Source organism: Sparus aurata, chromosome 22 (genome assembly GCF_900880675.1).
Source record: "Sparus aurata chromosome 22, fSpaAur1.1, whole genome shotgun sequence".
NCBI lineage: Eukaryota > Metazoa > Chordata > Actinopteri > Spariformes > Sparidae > Sparus > Sparus aurata.
In genome coordinates this window covers 16418604-16436742 of record NC_044208.1, presented here as the reverse complement: position 1 = coordinate 16436742, position 18139 = coordinate 16418604, and the positions used below count along the sequence as shown (strand labels likewise).

Genomic DNA, 18139 nt, shown 5'->3' with positions numbered 1-18139 from the left:
TGTCATACAAAATGTGCATTTACTCTGTTCTTGTATTCAAACATTTATTTTTGAACATTGAAATTTCTAGCTTTGAGTTACACATCACATATTTTGTTCAACATGGCAACAAAGGTTAGGTCTACATTTGTAAAAACATCTGTTCAATACACTGCCTCTTTACTTCATTTTGTATCGCTGCTTCATTTCAAACACTGATGTGATATAATTATCAGGTTATACAGATTCTCTTGCTCTCATCCACACTGTAGAGTCTAAACAACTGAACACGTTCCAGGAATCACCTTTAATACTGATGAGATGTCAGTTTCTTAGGAATAAGGTCAAATAAAGTTGACTTTTACTCCACACCCTCGTAGCTGGAGTGGTGACTCAACTCAAAATATCACATAAAAATATCATATTAAGATCCCAGGACTGAAGTCATCAACGTGAGCACTAAATGTCTGCAGCTACATCAGTGATCAAGTGGGCGAGTTAAGAATACATAGTCAGCTGGAGCCACTGCAAAGAGAGCAAAAGAAAAACAAATATGGGCTGATCGTTTGAATGATTTAAGAATATGTATATAAATAAATAAGATTTAAGTACAGTCTGATGCAATGACCAATAATGTGTACTACCTAATCTGACACTTTCATCTTACATCAGTTGCTACAGCTGTCAAGATGCCATCTATACATGTAGGCATTGCACACCTGATTGCAATTTTCTCCTGCTAACGGGCTGATTATGTCATTTTCCGGAGATAGCAAAGGATGTTTCCTCAAGATAACAAGTTAGCTTGAGATCTTTAGATACTAGCATTAAAATAATTGCTTCTACATAAAAACTCAGGATATCATCTTGTAAAAAACACCAAAAATGGCTTACCTCCAGGACATTCAGTTTGATGATTCCATCACCGTCTTTGTCAAAAGCATTGAAAGCCCCTGTAGAGACACAATACATTTGTCTTCATTAATCCCTTTAGAAATCTTAAACTAATGGAGTTGGCTGAAGCTGCTGTAAGTGAGACCTATGAGTTGCATGTGTTTATGCAAAGATTCATAAAAAGGGTACAATATTCTGTATTCTTATCAACAGTGACTCCATAAAAAGAGGGTGTATTTGGATTAAGTAAATCACTACGCTGATGACTACATCTTTTACATTATTAAACACTTTGGGTCTGTCAGATCATTTTCAGTTGACATATCTCCTGGTACTTACTAAACATGCCCTCTAGCCTCACAAAACAGCAGATGTAACTGTCAAAGTTGATGTTGAGGTGTTCATCTGCGTAGCGCATGGCTATGATGTCATATAACTGGTTGTTGAGGTGAAACCCTTTGAGTGCAGAGGACAAAACACAGATCAGGTACAGGGTCAAAAGTTCATATCACGTTACAGATTTCTAAAAAGAGGGATTTCTTACAAGAGTTAGGACAAAGCTGGCAACAAAATTAGAAATTGAACTTTTACACAGTATTATTATTATTATATTAAATCCTATTGTGAACAGCCAATCACTGACTATATGCTACCAGTGTTTTGAAATTTAAATTATTAGCTCTGAAAAACCCTTCAATCTAAAAAAAAAAAAAAAAACGGCAGTCAAGATCAACATCCTGTGAGTGTTTAAATCCCAAAAGGTATTTCTTTGATGCTGCTCACCTGCATCATTAACTGCGTTTCTCATCTCAAAACTACTGATGGAGCAGGTTTTGTCCTTATCGTAACGTTTGAAGATCAGCTGAAAGCACACAGGGATATTAACAGTCAGAGTAAAAAGATTTGTTGAACATGAGCAAACCTTAAGGTTGGTAAAATGGTCCCACCTGCCACGCTTTGATCTTTCTCCACAAGTGTTTGAACTCCTGCAGGTTCAGCTTTCCTGTTCCATCAGTCTGAGAATGGTTCAGCCATGGAAAAACCACCAAAACCACCAAATCTTCCTTTTTTTTTTTTTTTTTTTTTTTTTACCCTTTTCATGTTATTACTATTGAATGAGATTATGACAGTGTCACCAAAGGTTCATTGACAATTGATTCTTGAATGTACTATTAACTAAATTCCAATTTACCAAAGCTTTTGCTGAAAATTAAGGCAATACCTCCTTACCTCAGTGCTCTACAATTTTTTATTCATCTTTTGTCAGTAAAATGTTAATTTCATCTAACGTTACATCTAACTTTCCTCTCTGGGGATTAATAGAGGATTATCTTTTCTAATCTCTTATCTTAAATAATAAAGGTTTTACCAATGTACGGTATATAGAGACTTAAGACATGAAAGCTCCCCAAAAGTGAAGCCAAAACGCATTGATCTCCCCCTGGTGGCTGACCACAGTTTACGTCATAAATCCTGCCACCTCCATGATAGCAGATGGCACGTGGTCCAAACTAAAAACTCAAAGTAGGCTGCATGTCAAATAGATTTGTCACTACTGCATAGACGCTGGCTCCAAATTACATGACCACCGTAAGATGGCATCACTGATATATGGGATATCTGGTTGCCAAACTAAAGCATACAGGAAAAATGTTTTTCCTGTTAGTACATATAAACCACAGGACACAGTTAGTTACCAACAGCCTGCCATTATCACCTATATATACACTACTACACACATCCCTCTGGCTTTACCGAACTGAAAGGATACATCCATCAGGGCAATCATGCTCCGACACGTCTCAAGGCTGAAACCCTCTGCCTTTATTTCACTATCTGTGGAAACGGACAGCTTGGTATGAATGACCAGCAAATGAGGAAGACGACAATAATGACCTTTAATCTCTCCTTCTTTCTCCTTTAATCTTTACAGTGTACTCACGTTTGGCGAGGACATTCTTCATGACCTTCATAAGTTCGTTGGCACAGATCTGCATGTCCTGATAGAGGGAGGATGTATTTAATATAAGCTCAAATATTTCACTCAGACTTCCACGCCTGTCCTGTGTTCTCCTCATTATCTCTTTTAAGCACCATCTCCTCTCTGTTTACTCACTTCACCAGCAATCTGTTCGTAAATGGCTCTGAACTGTTTTTCCTCTTCAGTCTCCTCCTCAGGTTCAAGTAATTTTCGCTAAGGGACAGATAAGGAAGAATCGATTTACAAACACAGTTACTGGTACAAAAAAGGAAAAAAAAAATCTGAAATGCTTTCAAGAAAAATAAGTCTGTAGATTCACTCTATCATAGCAGAGAGCATTAACTACAGTGACGTTGAGGATGAAAGGTTTAAAATTTGAGGGTTGAGTATGTGTACTTAACTTGAATGATTTCATTTTCTGCCACCTTTATACTCCACAACATTTTAGAGGTCACTATTGTACTATTATATATCCACTAAAATAATGTACAACTTTAGCTCCTACAGTAGTTACTTTGGAAATTCAGATAAGTAATATGAATGAAATAAATTATTAGTTTGATATTAGAGGTTAAGATAAAAATGTATTGTCCCATAACATAACATAACATAACATATGTCACAACATAAAGTAACATGCTTCTTTATAATGTCCGATTATATCCGCTTCTGCGAATGCGATATGACAAACTTAATAGTTAAGCTGTTGATTAACAAAATATATTGTTTTCAGTAGAGGAAACAGGCTGGAAAAAGTTTGTAGGCTAAGTTTAAGCTAATGCTAGCTGTGACTCCAGGTAGCCTTTAACTGAAGTTACTCTGTTACTGGTTTATTGTTTGTTTTGTTTTTCTGGAAAATTATACATTGCGAAATATTTTTTTTTATGGTAAAACCGATGTCAAAAGACAGTTTTGACAAAATATCCAGTTTGGCTACTGCATTGAGATTATCTCCATTCCACTGAACAGGGACTTTTACCTACTTTGAGGTTAAGGTGATGTGTTATCTTTATTTTTTTATTTTTTTGTGATGATTTACAATATCAGTATATATATATATACATATATATATATATATATATATATATATATATATATATATATATACATATATATATATATATGTGTATATATATATATATATAGATATATAGATATATATATATGTATATATATATATATATATACACACACACACACACACATATATATATGTAAATATATAAATTAATATTGTACGAATGAAAATGTGTGACTACTTTTCCTGTTGTTATGCTTTGATCATTCTGGTGTTTATCAGGAATGTTGAAATAAAAAGTATTTCCATTTCTTCAGTTTGCTCCTGCTGCACAACTAAATTTGGTGATTAGCTCTGAATGCATTTCCTTATAGTACCAGAGGAGAGCAGCACATTAGAGAACAACATAAACGGTTTGGCCTGTATATACTGAGGCCTTACAGGAAAACAGGTGCAGCTCTGTCACTTGAGACCTGCTGGTTTCAGACTCGATTGTTTCATTCCCACCAATGTTATTTGACCTGGTCAAGATTGCCTTTCAGAGCCTTCAGTCTCCAGAAATTACGACAGGGCAAAGGTCTCTGGATGCTATTTGCTGTGTGGCTGCAGTTTGGTGTTTTGGCTTAACTATAACACTTTTGCTCCTTTTGATTACCTTTGGTTTCTTCTTCTTTTCTCCCAGAATGCCGTCATGCTCGATTTCTTTGTTGGCTCGTGCTCTGTCTGACACAAATACAATAGGCTGGCATGTGGGTAATGGCAGTGGTTGGAAAAAGGAGAGAGGGGTTATAAGAGACAGAAAAGAGAGAGTTAATTTATAGTTACTCCACTTTAGTTATAATCTATTCATGCGATTATGACACAAACTATAACTGCCAGCACTGACATAATGGAATGAAGCAGCGAGGAAGTTTGAAAGCAGTCTAACAATGCTATTGCCACTCTCATTCTTTACCTTTTCTTTCTTTTTCTTGTCTTGCTGATGGCCAATAAGACAAGGAGGGACAGAAGGATGAAATGAGATGAAAAGGAGGAAAACACTAATTTTCAAGTCTGTTAGTTACTCTTGTAGGGAAAATCAATGAGTGAACTCATGGTATGAATTGGGACAAGACAGAAAGATTTCAAGAGGTTGATGAAATATGCATGCTACACCACTGGGGTTTACAGTATCTGAAAGTCAGACTGGCAGTGTAGTGTTACAGACGTGACACTCTTGTTGGAGTAAGAAGCCTAATATTGTTTTAGATATTAGGGGGGCAACAGTATGGAGGACTGAACCTGCCAAAATCTAAATTTAATTAAAAAATTAATTAATGGATCATTAAAGATTCAGGTGCTGTTGTATGGAGCACTTAAACTGACAAAATAAAAAATGGATAAATAAATACATTTTAATTTTAGCTAATAGACTTGACTACATTTGTATTTATTCTGTTTAAAATGTATTTAAATATTCATCTATTTCCTTTTTCATTAATTTGTTAACCAATTTATACGTTAATTTATTTAAGCTTTTTTTAAACGATTTTCCCTTTGCATATTGCAAGATAAAAAACATAATTCAATAGATACATAAATTAATAGACTAGAAATGTATAAATAAAATGGTAAAACAAATTAAATACATAGGGGAATTTATACATTGGTAAATAAACACAGATGAAAATTTAAATTTATGTGAGATTTTATAATCCAATTATACCTACATTTATTTTAATTTATTTATCTAATTTATTTATTCTTTGAGCAGTGATTTATTTATTTATCCATTTTTCATTTTGTCAGTTTAAGTGATTCATACAACAGCACCTGAATATCTGTGTCACGTTTACATTTTTAAATGGTGTCTGAACTCTTTTTAAGCCCAGAGGTTTGTTCCAAGTTCTTTCACCACTGCGATATCAGTCAGAAATATCAACATATATTATGACCCCACTTCTTCTTTAATCACTTTACACACCTGTGTTTGGTCAGAGCCGATCGTGTTCTCCACTTCCCTGTGAAGAGAAACAGACACATTAGGATCCCTGCTAGTTATTGTTGGACTTCATTTAAAGGCTTTGATATATTTTGCGCTTTAACGGTGAGCACTGCCCAAAAATAATGTCCCAAATATGGCCTGCGACCCTCCGTGATCCTTACTCAGACGTGCTCTGCTTCTCAGAGAAGACCCTGAGAATGAACTCTCCCTCTTGATGAGGTTGAAAGGTCGTGGGGATGATGACATACTCCCCCGGGGGCAGACGGAACCGCTCCGTGACCTCCCGCAGGTTAATGTAGGTCTTGCATTTAGCCTTGGAGGCTGTGTACAGGAAAAAGTCCTTCTGCAGATGCTGATTCTGTCCACACATCTATGATTGGAAAGAAAACAGAGAAAGCGTGGAAATAGTAACGTAAATAAAAAATAAGGAAAACAGTTAAAAAATGTCAGGCACTAAGTGTATTTGCTTTCGTACCACTCTTGTGTTTGTAGGATAAGTATGAAGCTACTGCTGGCAGCTGTTTAGCTTAGCATAGCTTAGCTTAGCATAGCATAGCTTAGCTTAGCGTGAAAATTAGAAACAGGTGGAAACAATTGGCCTGGCTTTGCAAAGGGTAACGAAATTAGCCTACCAGCTCATCTAAAGCTCTGTAACTAACATTTTATATCTTATTGGTATAATCTGTAGAAAAAAACAATGCATAAAAAAAATAAAAGTTGTGGGGTCACGTATGATTATGTGCTGGACTATTTCTTGGCCGAGTGCAAGTGCAGCAAGTTCTTAAACAGAGCCTGGCTGGCCGTTTCCCGCCGCTTCACATATTTATGCTCTGCTAAGCTAACTGGCTGTTGGTGTGAGCTTTATATTCAGTGTACAGATAAAACAAGATTTTTGTATCTTCTTCTTTAATAATGCATCTTCTACATTTCGGAGTAAAAGTATTAGACATGCTGGAGGTGCTATATTCGCTATAGTACATCAGGTGTTGGAACCGATGTTAAATCAATCGACATACATCTTAAAGGCAAAGCATTTCGATGACAAGGTTTAGCATTTGAGTCATTTATCATGCCCCACAAAAATTTTTGCTAATATTATTTTTCTTATACAAAAAGTATTTGATCTAATGTTCACTGATGACATAGAGGTCTCAACCTGTACCACTACCACCACATATAATGTTAAATCATACACAGACACACAAAGAAACAGGGCTCTCTGCAGATACAGGTCAATGCTGTGAAAGCACTGACTTCATTTAATAACATCCTTCTCCAACATGGGCATACCTCCTTTGGGACCTGCAGGCACATAGAAGAAGTTGGGTTTAACTCCAGTAAGTGTGCATCAGCTTATCCAGTGTCTTGGGAAATCTCAGTGATATACTGTCATGTCCTCAGTACCTGGTAGATGGAAAATCCAATGGTGAGGAATCTGGCTCCTTGATGACGCTGCATCCTTCGACCTTTCTGCATCAGAGCCACAACGAGAGTGCAGGCCATGTTCCCGTCCTCTGGGTCGTCATCCTCTTCGTACAGCTTCAGCCGATACTGAGGGTTCGTCCAGAACGTTTCTGTAAAACGCAAGAAGTGAAGACAGAAAGATTCGCTAAATTTTGGCTTTTAGAGGAATACAAGCTACAATAAAAGCTGGAGGTAGAAAACAGCGAGGGCCTACCTGGGAAGTTCCTGCAGCCTCCAGCAGAGCTGCCCCTCACCCAACGACCCTCATTGACGGACACCGTCCAGCTGTGTCTCTCATCACACTGCAGTGTGTCAGGGGTCAGGTTACACATCTCCAGCTTGGTGAAGTTCCTCTTAAAATCATCAAAAGACATCCTGGAGGGGAACATGAAAGAGGAAGCTTGTCCTCTGGTTTCTTCCATTTTACCCACATTTGAGAGGTCTTAAGAAAAAGCCTTTGTTACATCTTATGGGAGGCAACTGCAAAGCTAAATGAATATTGTATTATTATGAGGATAAACATAAGAATTTGAGTCTGTTAGACTGACAACATGACAAACAAGTTTTGAGCTTCATTATTATATCTTTAAAGTTGATTTTACTCCCGACTAAACTGCAGAAGGAGCCAAAATTAAAGATGTGAAAGACTCTACTACTCACCAGAACTCACTCGTTTCTATCGTCTGTTTCTTTAGGTTTTCCCTGTCTGCAGTGGAAATGGTCGACCATTCCTTTGAACTGTGGAAAAATGAAATCAAAGGAATAATAAAGAATTAAGTAAAGACTATCATAATGCAGCATTAGTCAAGCCTGGGTCATATTTTTGGAAATAAATCTCTGTTTTTGAACGACAGTAAGAGGCTTCATATAATATATCATTGTTTTTTTTTATCCTACTTTACACTCCATGGTCCTTTCCACAGCACGAAACCCCAGGGATTGCGCAGGCGAATCAGGCGAACTTTGGTGTTCTTTGCAACTTCGTCACACTAGAAACAAAAAACAACTTGTTAGCATTTCTTTAAAAGATCTTCCTTTACAAACAAATCTGCATTTTGAGTACATAGACATTTTACTTTACCTCCTCCAGGCCGATGATGGAGTAGGCATGACCCCTCACCAGCCCCAGATCAGTCCGAGACTCCAGTTCACTGGCTGAAAAAACCTGAAAAGCAGATACAGCACACATAGAGCAAAGTTCAGGCTGGATTTTCAAGGCAATACATCTCACTAAAAGATATTCTTTATCAATGTATTTGTTCTGAACTTCATGGTTACAATCTAGGTTTCCTGAAATCAAAAAGGAAAAAGATTTGAGGTACTTGGTCTTTCTCTTTTCTACTTCTACTCCACTATAATTCACAGCTTTAGTTATGAGTAACTCTACAAATTAATATTGCATTCAAAACTGTCAAAGAGCTCATAATAATGTAATAATCTATTCTGGAATTACCATTGGATTAATCAATTAGTCGACTGACAGACAGTTAATCACTTTGTTGACGGCCATTTTTCATATAATACAATTTCATGGTTACAGCTTCACAAATTTGAGGATTATTTAGATTTACTTTTAATAAATCTAAATGATTTAGAGTTGGTTGGCAAAAAAACAATCATTGTTAAAAGATGTTAACAACTGGTTAATGGAGAAAACAATCTAAAATGAATCATTAGCTGCGGTGCTATGCAAGATAGCGAAAAAGTAACTCCACCTCAGCCAGTTGCGACATCGAAATTCTGCTTTTACATGAATGCGTGAGTAATAATAATCTAATGACATACTGTATGATATAAGAAGAGTCACAGAGCCATTTTTCTGCATTGAGGTACCTAAAGTACATTTTCCTTATCATATGTGCATACCTGTACAGGACTTTCACAGGTAATGTAGTATTTTTAACAGTGTGCTTTCTATCTCTAGATAGAGGGACAAAGGCTGAAAATAAATGTATCTATATAAATAAATGTTTATTAATGAGGTTTCTTGTTCTATTTTTTACATGTCCACCTCCTCCTCCTTGCAGCTGATGTTGAATTAAATTTGTGTTGTTGCACGGCTCATCTATGAACACCATGTCTGTTTTCCTGTTTTTCTGTTGTGTTCAGTCCCAGCGATCTTTTTCATCTCTGCACTTTGTGACTTCTTCCCATCTTTACTTTGCTCTTTTTCGTGACCCACTCACATCTATGGAGCAGCCCATCAGCGAGCCTCTCTGCAGCGCCTTCCTCATGATGCTGTAGAGGTCTTTGGGCGCCTCAGACAGCTCGAAGAACTCCGTAACACCACCCGTGAAATCCTCCATGGCTTCCAAGGTGTTGCCCCCTTTCAGTGCCTCATAAGACCCGTGCAACCTGAGAGAGAGGTCAATCATTCTGCTGTCTGCGTTGACATATAGTGTATGACATGTAAGGCACGGATTCTACACTGTGTCTGCTGCCAATTTGTGAAACATGAGGACAGGCGAGTTGTGTGCCGGCTTACTGTCACTACACTGCAAAAGAATACATCTTAATGAGATACTTGAATCTTAATGATTGTTTCAGCTGAAATAAGCTTAGATATTATGCAAATGAGACAAGAGTTCATTAGTTTCAAGCATCAATCATTTTTTTAGATCAAGTGGCACTATTTTGATGTCAGTGGGATGATTTCCTTGTGTCTTCACTGAAACCGATGAAAACCGGTGACTCTGCATCTAAAACACCTGAAATGGTTTCATGTTCACCAGGCTTGACCTGTCTTCACACGAACTGAAAGCCCTGAACTCAGCTGAATGAAATAACATCACGGAGGGCTTTGCAGTGGACATTAACAGACTGTACTTACTTTGCGTAAGCTTTTTCCAAAAGGGCGCTCCAGAACTCGTTATTCCTGAAAGATTTGGTGAAAACCAGCTTGTTGTTGCAGGTGGGGATGCGGTCGTCCACAACCACATCGATCCATTCGCCATAACGCCAGAACTGAGTATCAAAAGAAAGAACATGCAGTAATTAGACGGAGGATATATAACTATAACTTGTTATGTCTTGTTTTATTTACTTTGCTGTTTTTGGGGGCATTCTCGTCAGAAAGCATAGTTTCCATAGTGTTGAACTATTTCTTTAATATCAAGGCTCCCTAAAATTTTGTTGTTAAAAAATTATGACCTAGATACACTCTTAATGGGACATTTTACAGTAAAACAATAAACTTCATTAAACTCAGTGCTCTCTGGTAGACAAACTATGTAACTTACAGTTATTTTCTGTCCTGCAATTTTCTGTTAATATCCGAAATAACACGCAAAAAAATCATACGTCAAGAATCATATGTCACATCGTATTGTTAACACTATTTATTCATTTAGTGTGGTCCTGTGCCGGCACCTTTTCCACTGCCTTTAAATGTGTTTGCTTTTCCCTATTGTGTGTCTTGTGTGTTTTGTATACACAGTTGCACGTTACAGCATTAAAAAAAGTATTTGATATTGTATCATATCACATTGTACTTTATGGAAGTGTATCATATCGTTACGTATCCTATCGTATTGTAAAGTACTGTATGAAATCATATAGTATTTACATTATAATGAATGAATGAATGAATGAATGAATGAATGAATTATTATTATATTACACTTCTGCCATATATCCATAGATATCCTTCACGCTGAATGTCTAAGAGCCACTACAACAAAATGCTCAATATGTCAAATATCCATTTAAAAACCTGGAAATGGAAGATGCCAGCGTAGTTCTCAGTGAAGCTCTGATCGGGGGGAATCACTCTGTACAGCAGCTTCTCATTGACTGTCAGACAGGCGATGGCAGCCAGCAACCAGCAGTCACCTGTCAACAGCAGATTCATGAGCTACGAAAACAATTGATCCAAGCATACCGCTTCGTCAAGTGCTGCAGTTGTCACAGATTAAAACTACGTTGCTGCAGGTGTCATCAACAGCTCCCAGGTGTATCAGTAGGGGTAAGGTTAATTCTCAGTTACTGCAGCTGCTCAGCATATTCACAACTCTAGTTTCCATCCCACATGTCTTGGCTGTACTTCAGTTTGTTGACGTGTCTCAGGACTTTATCTGCTCGTACAGAAGGTATAAGTAGCTGTCTTAAGCTGAGACACATTTTAAGTTCTCTGTTAGAAACTTAATTTGCACAACCTTTTGTAGGACATTGATTGGACTCTAAAGCAGCTGAATTAGTTGTTTCTTCTTCATTTTCCCCTGTTGTATTTGGAGGGTTATTAGGGCCAAAACTAAATATATAAATACACAAATGATTCCATAGTTAAATATAGTTAAATAGTATAGTATAGTATAGTATAGTATAGTTAAATATATATATATATATATATATATATATATATATATATATATATATATATAATATATATATATATATATATATTTTTTTTTATTCTTTTCCTTATTTAGATATTAAATTAAAGGACTTTTCAAGGACTTTCCAGGCCTAATTCCGTTCAAATTTAAGGACACAACACAGCATGATAAGGGTACTCATTACTAGACTGTGAACTACTGAGAACTAGAAGGCTTTACAGAAGTTCAATTAAAAAAAAAACAACAATTAGAAAATTGATTACTATTTATTTAAAAAAATATTATTTTTTTGGCCTTTTTTGACAGTACAGCTGAAGATATGACAGGAAACAGGGAGAGAGAGAGGGGGAGTGACACGCAGCAAAGGGACCCGGGCCGGGAGTCGAACCTGGGTCTGCTGCAGAGCCTCAGCACATGGGACACGCACTCTACCAACTGAGCTAAACGGCGCCCCTAAAAAAATATCATTGTTCCTCAAATTCACAAATGTCTATCTATGGTAATGTTTCACCAGAAAAGGGGTCTTTGTATGCACCATACAGGTTTGATATATAGCCTGGAGAATCAGGGAAAGTCAGTAATCAGTAATCAGTTTGTTCAGTTCCCCATTCCAGTTCCACCCCCCCAACAGCACTGTGTACTTCAGTACATTTGAATCACTTGTTCGAAAGCAGAAACTGTTTAAATGTTACCCAATTCTCCCTGACAGATGTCTGTCCGATTGGCTCCATCGATGATGAACTGGGGGTTTTCACAAATTTCCTGTCAGAGAGAAAAAGAGAGAGTTAGAGGGTGTGATTTGTGAGCATGTTGCAAAATATCAATGCCACGGTTCTCATTGTTTTTCACACTGTGAAATCAAATGAAATGGAAGATGCACTATTGCCATTTTTAAATGTATTGATCCAATCTCTATAACAAGGACACATACTTGTTTAGCTTTATTTCAGGTCTGAATTCTCCAGCAGGACAACATGTTCTCCTTGTTGTCAAAAGACATACCAGGTAATGTTGCTCCTTGGACAAAAATACTACACGATCAACTGTTTGATTTAAACAGTTGATCGTGTCAGTCATTTCTTTTATCAACTGAACTCAGTTCAAAGCAAGTTGTCATAAATTGCATCTTTAATTTCATCGTGTTTATGTATTCAGCACTTCATTTTCATTTGAGAACTTTGGCAGATTTTTCTTGAACTTGTTACTGAAATTCATTTCAGTGTTTTGTTTTGTTACTTTTCAACACAGCACCTGCACTTTTTTAGTCTTGGCTGTGCATGTATACTCCCATTTTTGAATTTCATTTCATTTTTTTTTTTTTTTACATCATTTGGTATTGGTCAACATCTAAAAACTCACCACAATTTAATATCTGTATTTACAAATCCACACCTGACCTGATTCATAATATGAGGACATGACCCTGAAACTGAAAGCGGGTGGGAGAAATTCCCCTGGCTGAGTCGGACCTCCTCGGACCATGAAACCCCCTCTGCATTCGCTGCATATTTATGAGGAGGCAGCTGCTGGAGGTCTCCTGGTCACGACCTGTTAGTCGTCTAAACAAGTGATAACGTTGTGTGAGCCTTCACCTCATAACTATGTATTTCTGTCAAGGCAGAGTTATGGACTGTGTCTCTGGTCCTACTGGAAATGACTAAATTATCACCCATCTCTATCATGTATTCACACTCTTACTGAATGGATTTTGTGATTTATTATTCTCATTCTTTGACCTCTGGACAGTATTACAGGCTATGTTATTCTTGAAAATATTGGATATTTGAACCTTTCAGGCCTCTACAAGTCCTTCAAATAAGACAATTAGAGAATAAAAAAATACAAAAATCAACACCAAAACATGTGAAGAGGGGTTAAAAGTCAAGTCTGTTGGGAACTTTTGGTCTTCAAGGGGAGAAACTACACAGGAAATCTTGTCTAAACATTTGCAGAAGTTTAAAATACATATTTTTACAGTCCGTTTTCTCAAAATGGATCTTTTCTCAGCCATAAAGCTCCACTTTGGCTGCACTTAAAAAAAAGTTTCGATCCCATCTATATTTTGAAGGCTTTTACACAGTCATTTGTTCATGTTTTATTCATAGTCAGATTTATTAAAAATGTGGCAAAAATGTATTTCATGGCTGTATTTTCTGAATTATGGAGTGATGAAAAAGCGATATTCAATACCCTCTCTAAAACCTTTGCCTATGATGTGTCAACATGAACTTGATCTAATGGCCAGACTTTGGTTCTGGAAATATAAGAGAAATTAGCCAATATGTAATTAGATAATGCGTCATTTGAGCATTTCAACATGTAATTTCAGAAAATTACCTTTCGCCTGTAGCGTCTGTCAGTTTGACCTTTTGAAAACAAGTCATGCACACTTATCAAGCAGCATTTTCTTACGTCTATATTATCCAAAATATACAGTTTAAAAGGTTTTATAACAAGAAAGAGGGTCATAGAAGGGATGAAATAATCAGAAATCAAGTTTTGATTCAGGGGATTCACAGCAGTGGCCGTGTTCCCCTCGTCACACATCTAACCGTAATTGAGGTCGTACAATGCTGCCTCATGTTCCAGATTTAGAGCGTGCTCTCCTGCTGAACCCTGGACGGGATTCATGTATCACTAATCTCAGCTGAAAAGCTGGAGCTGCATTCATCATGAGTCATTAAGCAACGATCAAGTTTCAGAGACATGTTACACTGGATCATTTCTATGTTCAGTCTATCACATGTGTTCACCTGAATTAGAATAAAAGCATATCGATATATTTGGACCTGATTTATGCTTATAATAGTGCTACAATAAATTTAATAATATTGTGGGAATTCATCTTTCATAAGTGTCCTTGCCAATCACATAAACCTGAGAGAAGTCTAATCTAATCTAATCAGATTGGGCAGTGATTGAAAGTAACTAATTACTTTTACTCAAGTTCTGCACTTCACTTAAGTTTTTTTCTATTCAATGCTGCTTTAAAAAAAAAATCTTTTTTGATTGTTAATCATTTTAGGAAGAAGGCATTCATTTGCTCTAATGACCGGAATTAACAAGAGGATTGATGAGCCTACCACTCTCATGTCTTCGAGGTAAATATAAAACCACAGCCAGTTAGCTTAGCATAAAGACTGTAAATAGCACCTCAAAATGATATGATGAGCAACATATATCACATGTGGAACAGCAACATATCAGGCTGATCTCAGTGCTTGATGGCATGTAATGTTTGGGTAGTGACCTCTGGTTGAGCAATACTTTACACAATGCATTGTGGGATACATTGAGGGAACTACTTATTCATGGTATTATGAATAACAAGATACATTTGGACTGCCCTACAACATGTCACTATATAGTCAAATATACAGCACTTTTTATACAGTTTGTCTTTTTTTAAAGACGATAACACATTTCCCTGGAGACATGCACCGTTTCAGTGCACTGATGTCATTTTGGTCGATAAAGTTTGCTGTTAAACTGTAAAACATCCTTGTGACAGCTGTTCAATAACAACATCAGAGATCACTGAAACAAAAATGTGTCAACCAATACACAGATATTGCGATCTTGGATATCAGGCCGAAGGATTTAATATTGAGGTGCACTTGTGTTAAATAGCTCCACCATGACAAAAACATTCGATAGAAAAAAGCAACTTATCCACCGATAATAATAATAATGATCTGATGATGCACAAACTATCACGCAGTCTGACATATAATAATATAACAGGCTGATATGGATCACTTTGAATTGAAAGAGCTCTCTGATTTTTGCTGACAACACTGCAACAGAGTACTTTTACTTGGCTGGCTGGTTCGGGGTTTGTGTCGATCACCTTGTCCGCTTTTCTGTCTATTAGTGTTTGCATGTAAGTATATTGGCACTTTGAGGTGACAATGCAGGACGAAACTAAATATCTTTCGCCAGATTCAGGGCTAAGTCAGAACCATTTGTGTTGGAAGGCCTCCTGTGTGAGAGTCAGCTGTCTGTGATTGTAGAAGGTGACAACCCGGAGCTATGCATCCGCAACCCTGTGGCCACCCGACCCCGTGTGTTGTGGAGGAAGTGATGAGAAACACAGGCACTTTGGAGAAGGGTTCACTTTTGCGTGGCACGCGGCTGGCACTCACCGAGGGACGCTTCCACTCGATCTTCATGGCAGACTTGTGACTGTAGAAGAGCGAGGAGTCGTTTGCGGGGAACAGAGGGTCTTCAAACACCACCTTCTTCTTCACGTATTTGTCTCGCAGCTCCAAAAAAGTCTTAAGGCGCTTGGCATCCTTGACGGCCTCGTTTCTGCTCAGAATCGCAGAGTAGATGGAGTTAGTCCCAGCAGGAGGGTATTCAGCTTTGTCATCAGGCCCAGCTGATGCTTGAGTCTCATAAAGCACTTTCACCTTTGTGTCCTCAACGAGAGGAACTTTCCCTTTATATGTCTCGTCCCCCATTTTTATCAGTGAACACTTCAGCCTTCGGTGTTCCCGTTGCAAAGTCAGTTTATAAAGTGCAAAAAGAAAAAGAAAAGAAGAAACCAAGGACTCCTCCCTTACACGTGACAACAGCCTGAAGAAACTTCCTGTGTCCTCTGTAATCACTTTTAGTTCCTTTATTTGTCTGGAAGTACTGTCACTGCTGCATAAGTGGTCACACCAACCAACAGCCTCTGACACCGGCACTCACTCACTGGTGTGTCCCTGGAGCTGGCTGGACCTAAATATAGGCCTGTTTAAAGGAGGGGAGGAGGCTTCTCGAAGAGAGACACGGGCCAGGTCACAAGATTCTCAGATCACAGTGTGCCTATCAGGGAGATTCTCCAAAATCTGTACATGTAAGATAATATATGAGGAAGCACTTTTGAAAAAGATTGATCAAAATCAGGTCATAAATCAAGTGTGCACTAGCCTTTAAATGTGACAGAGGGGATAAAAAGTGTACAGTTAGTGCTTATAATTAACAACAAGCCTATATATCTACTGATAATTTCTCAATATATTATCTAAATTCATCTTATTTTAATACACCAGGTGAGTTACCGGATTATAATGACTCCAAACTTCAGTTCTACATCCAGTTATAATGACACCTAGTGGTGAAACAACCGCCTTGACATTGACTTCCTCTCCAGCTGGTCAGACTGAACAGACCAGTCATCGTCGCTCGGTGCTCAGTTGGCCTGATTCTCTGTCAGTCTCTGCCCATATCAAATAAGACCGGGGGGGGCTGCTGGGCGCAGGGTTGCCAGGTTTGCGGAAAATCTGCATTCTTGTTCGAGTATCAACAAGGATGAATGGACCTCTTGACAAGAATTGTGCAGTTAGACTCAAAGTCTGTTGTGTCTCATGGTAAAACTGATGGTAAGTGAAAACTATGAGTGGCTCGTTCGTTATTCTTATTTATTAAGTCAGACAATAAGTTAAATATTTGACTTCTCAGGTCAAAATTATGACACAACACTGAATTGCTCTTTCACAATTTTCACCTAAAACCATGAATATTTCTAATTTTGACATTCTGAATATGATAAAAATTTTTTCCACTGGTAGAAATGGGCTCCTGTGATACTTTTTAAGCTATTATTGGTCAGTGTTGTCTGGCAATTAGTTTTTTGACTATGCCTTCTACAGTACATGTAGGTCTCATGTAGTTTTAATAAATAAATTTAACACAGAATTGCATTCATGATCATCTAGTGACTTCCATCTCAGTCTTAGATAATGAGCTGCAGAGAAGTGTGTTCAGACTCTGCGATCATGACCACGTCAAAGCGCAGAAATTTGCTAATTTTTCCCCTCTGACCACCACAGACACAGGTGCCCTGTCACCCCTAAGTTCCCATTAACTACAGTGTACACAGCAGACTACATGTTCAATGCCCAGAAACACAAAAATTAACCAGCACATCCTGTTGTGTGTTAACAAGATCTGATGTCTCCTACTACACTCTAACAAATTGAGATTAAAAACTACGTGAACCAACGTGGATGATGAGTGGTCGGGAAAAAAAAGGAAATGGCATTTTACAGATCCTGAATATCCAAATTGACCTTTTGCAGACATAATTTTGTTAACAAAAATAAGAATGGTGTAGATTTTCTAGATGTTCAATCTAATGGCATCAATACTGCTGACAGGAAGAGACTTGACAAACTGATCAAGAGGGCCAGCTCTGTCCTGGTGTGACCTCCTTGACTCAGTGCAGGTGGTGGGGGAAAGGAGGGTGGTAGCTTAACTATCATCCCTGATGGAGAACTTCTCGCATTGTTTCCGATTTATACTGTTCTTACTGCTTTTTATGAAATATTTATATTCTTTACATTTTCTTCTCATTTATTATCACTGTTTTAATTGATTCTCTCTAGCCCCTTTGCAGCTGTAATAATGCAAATTTCTCTGTCGCGGGACTAATAAAGGATTATCTTGTCTTAGATTTTGACAGTAGGTTACTCTCAAGACAAAGGTATATGGTTATA

General features: G+C 37.5%; 1 protein-coding gene across 2 annotated transcripts; it reads right to left on the bottom strand.

Moving 5' to 3' along the window:
• Positions 1-32: 32 nt before the first annotated feature.
• capn3b (calpain 3b) lies at positions 33-16359 on the bottom strand. 2 transcript variants are annotated; one of them, XM_030405297.1, is made up of 23 exons: positions 15800-16359; positions 12347-12416; positions 11033-11151; positions 10151-10284; positions 9507-9675; positions 8402-8485; positions 8218-8309; positions 7981-8058; positions 7535-7695; positions 7261-7430; positions 7147-7158; positions 6018-6226; positions 5836-5872; positions 4828-4851; positions 4528-4614; positions 2990-3067; positions 2816-2873; positions 2645-2709; positions 1821-1889; positions 1657-1735; positions 1213-1329; positions 874-932; positions 33-504 (listed from the first exon to the last, which is right to left on the bottom strand). In XM_030405297.1, the coding sequence occupies exons 1-23, from the start codon at positions 16115-16117 to the stop codon at positions 478-480; spliced, it is 2316 nt and encodes a 771-aa protein (XP_030261157.1). In that variant the 5' UTR covers positions 16118-16359; the 3' UTR covers positions 33-477. The 2 variants fall into 2 exon arrangements, with proteins under 2 accessions (XP_030261157.1, XP_030261158.1); XM_030405298.1 differs by lacking the exon at positions 4828-4851.
• Positions 16360-18139: the final 1780 nt, after the last annotated feature.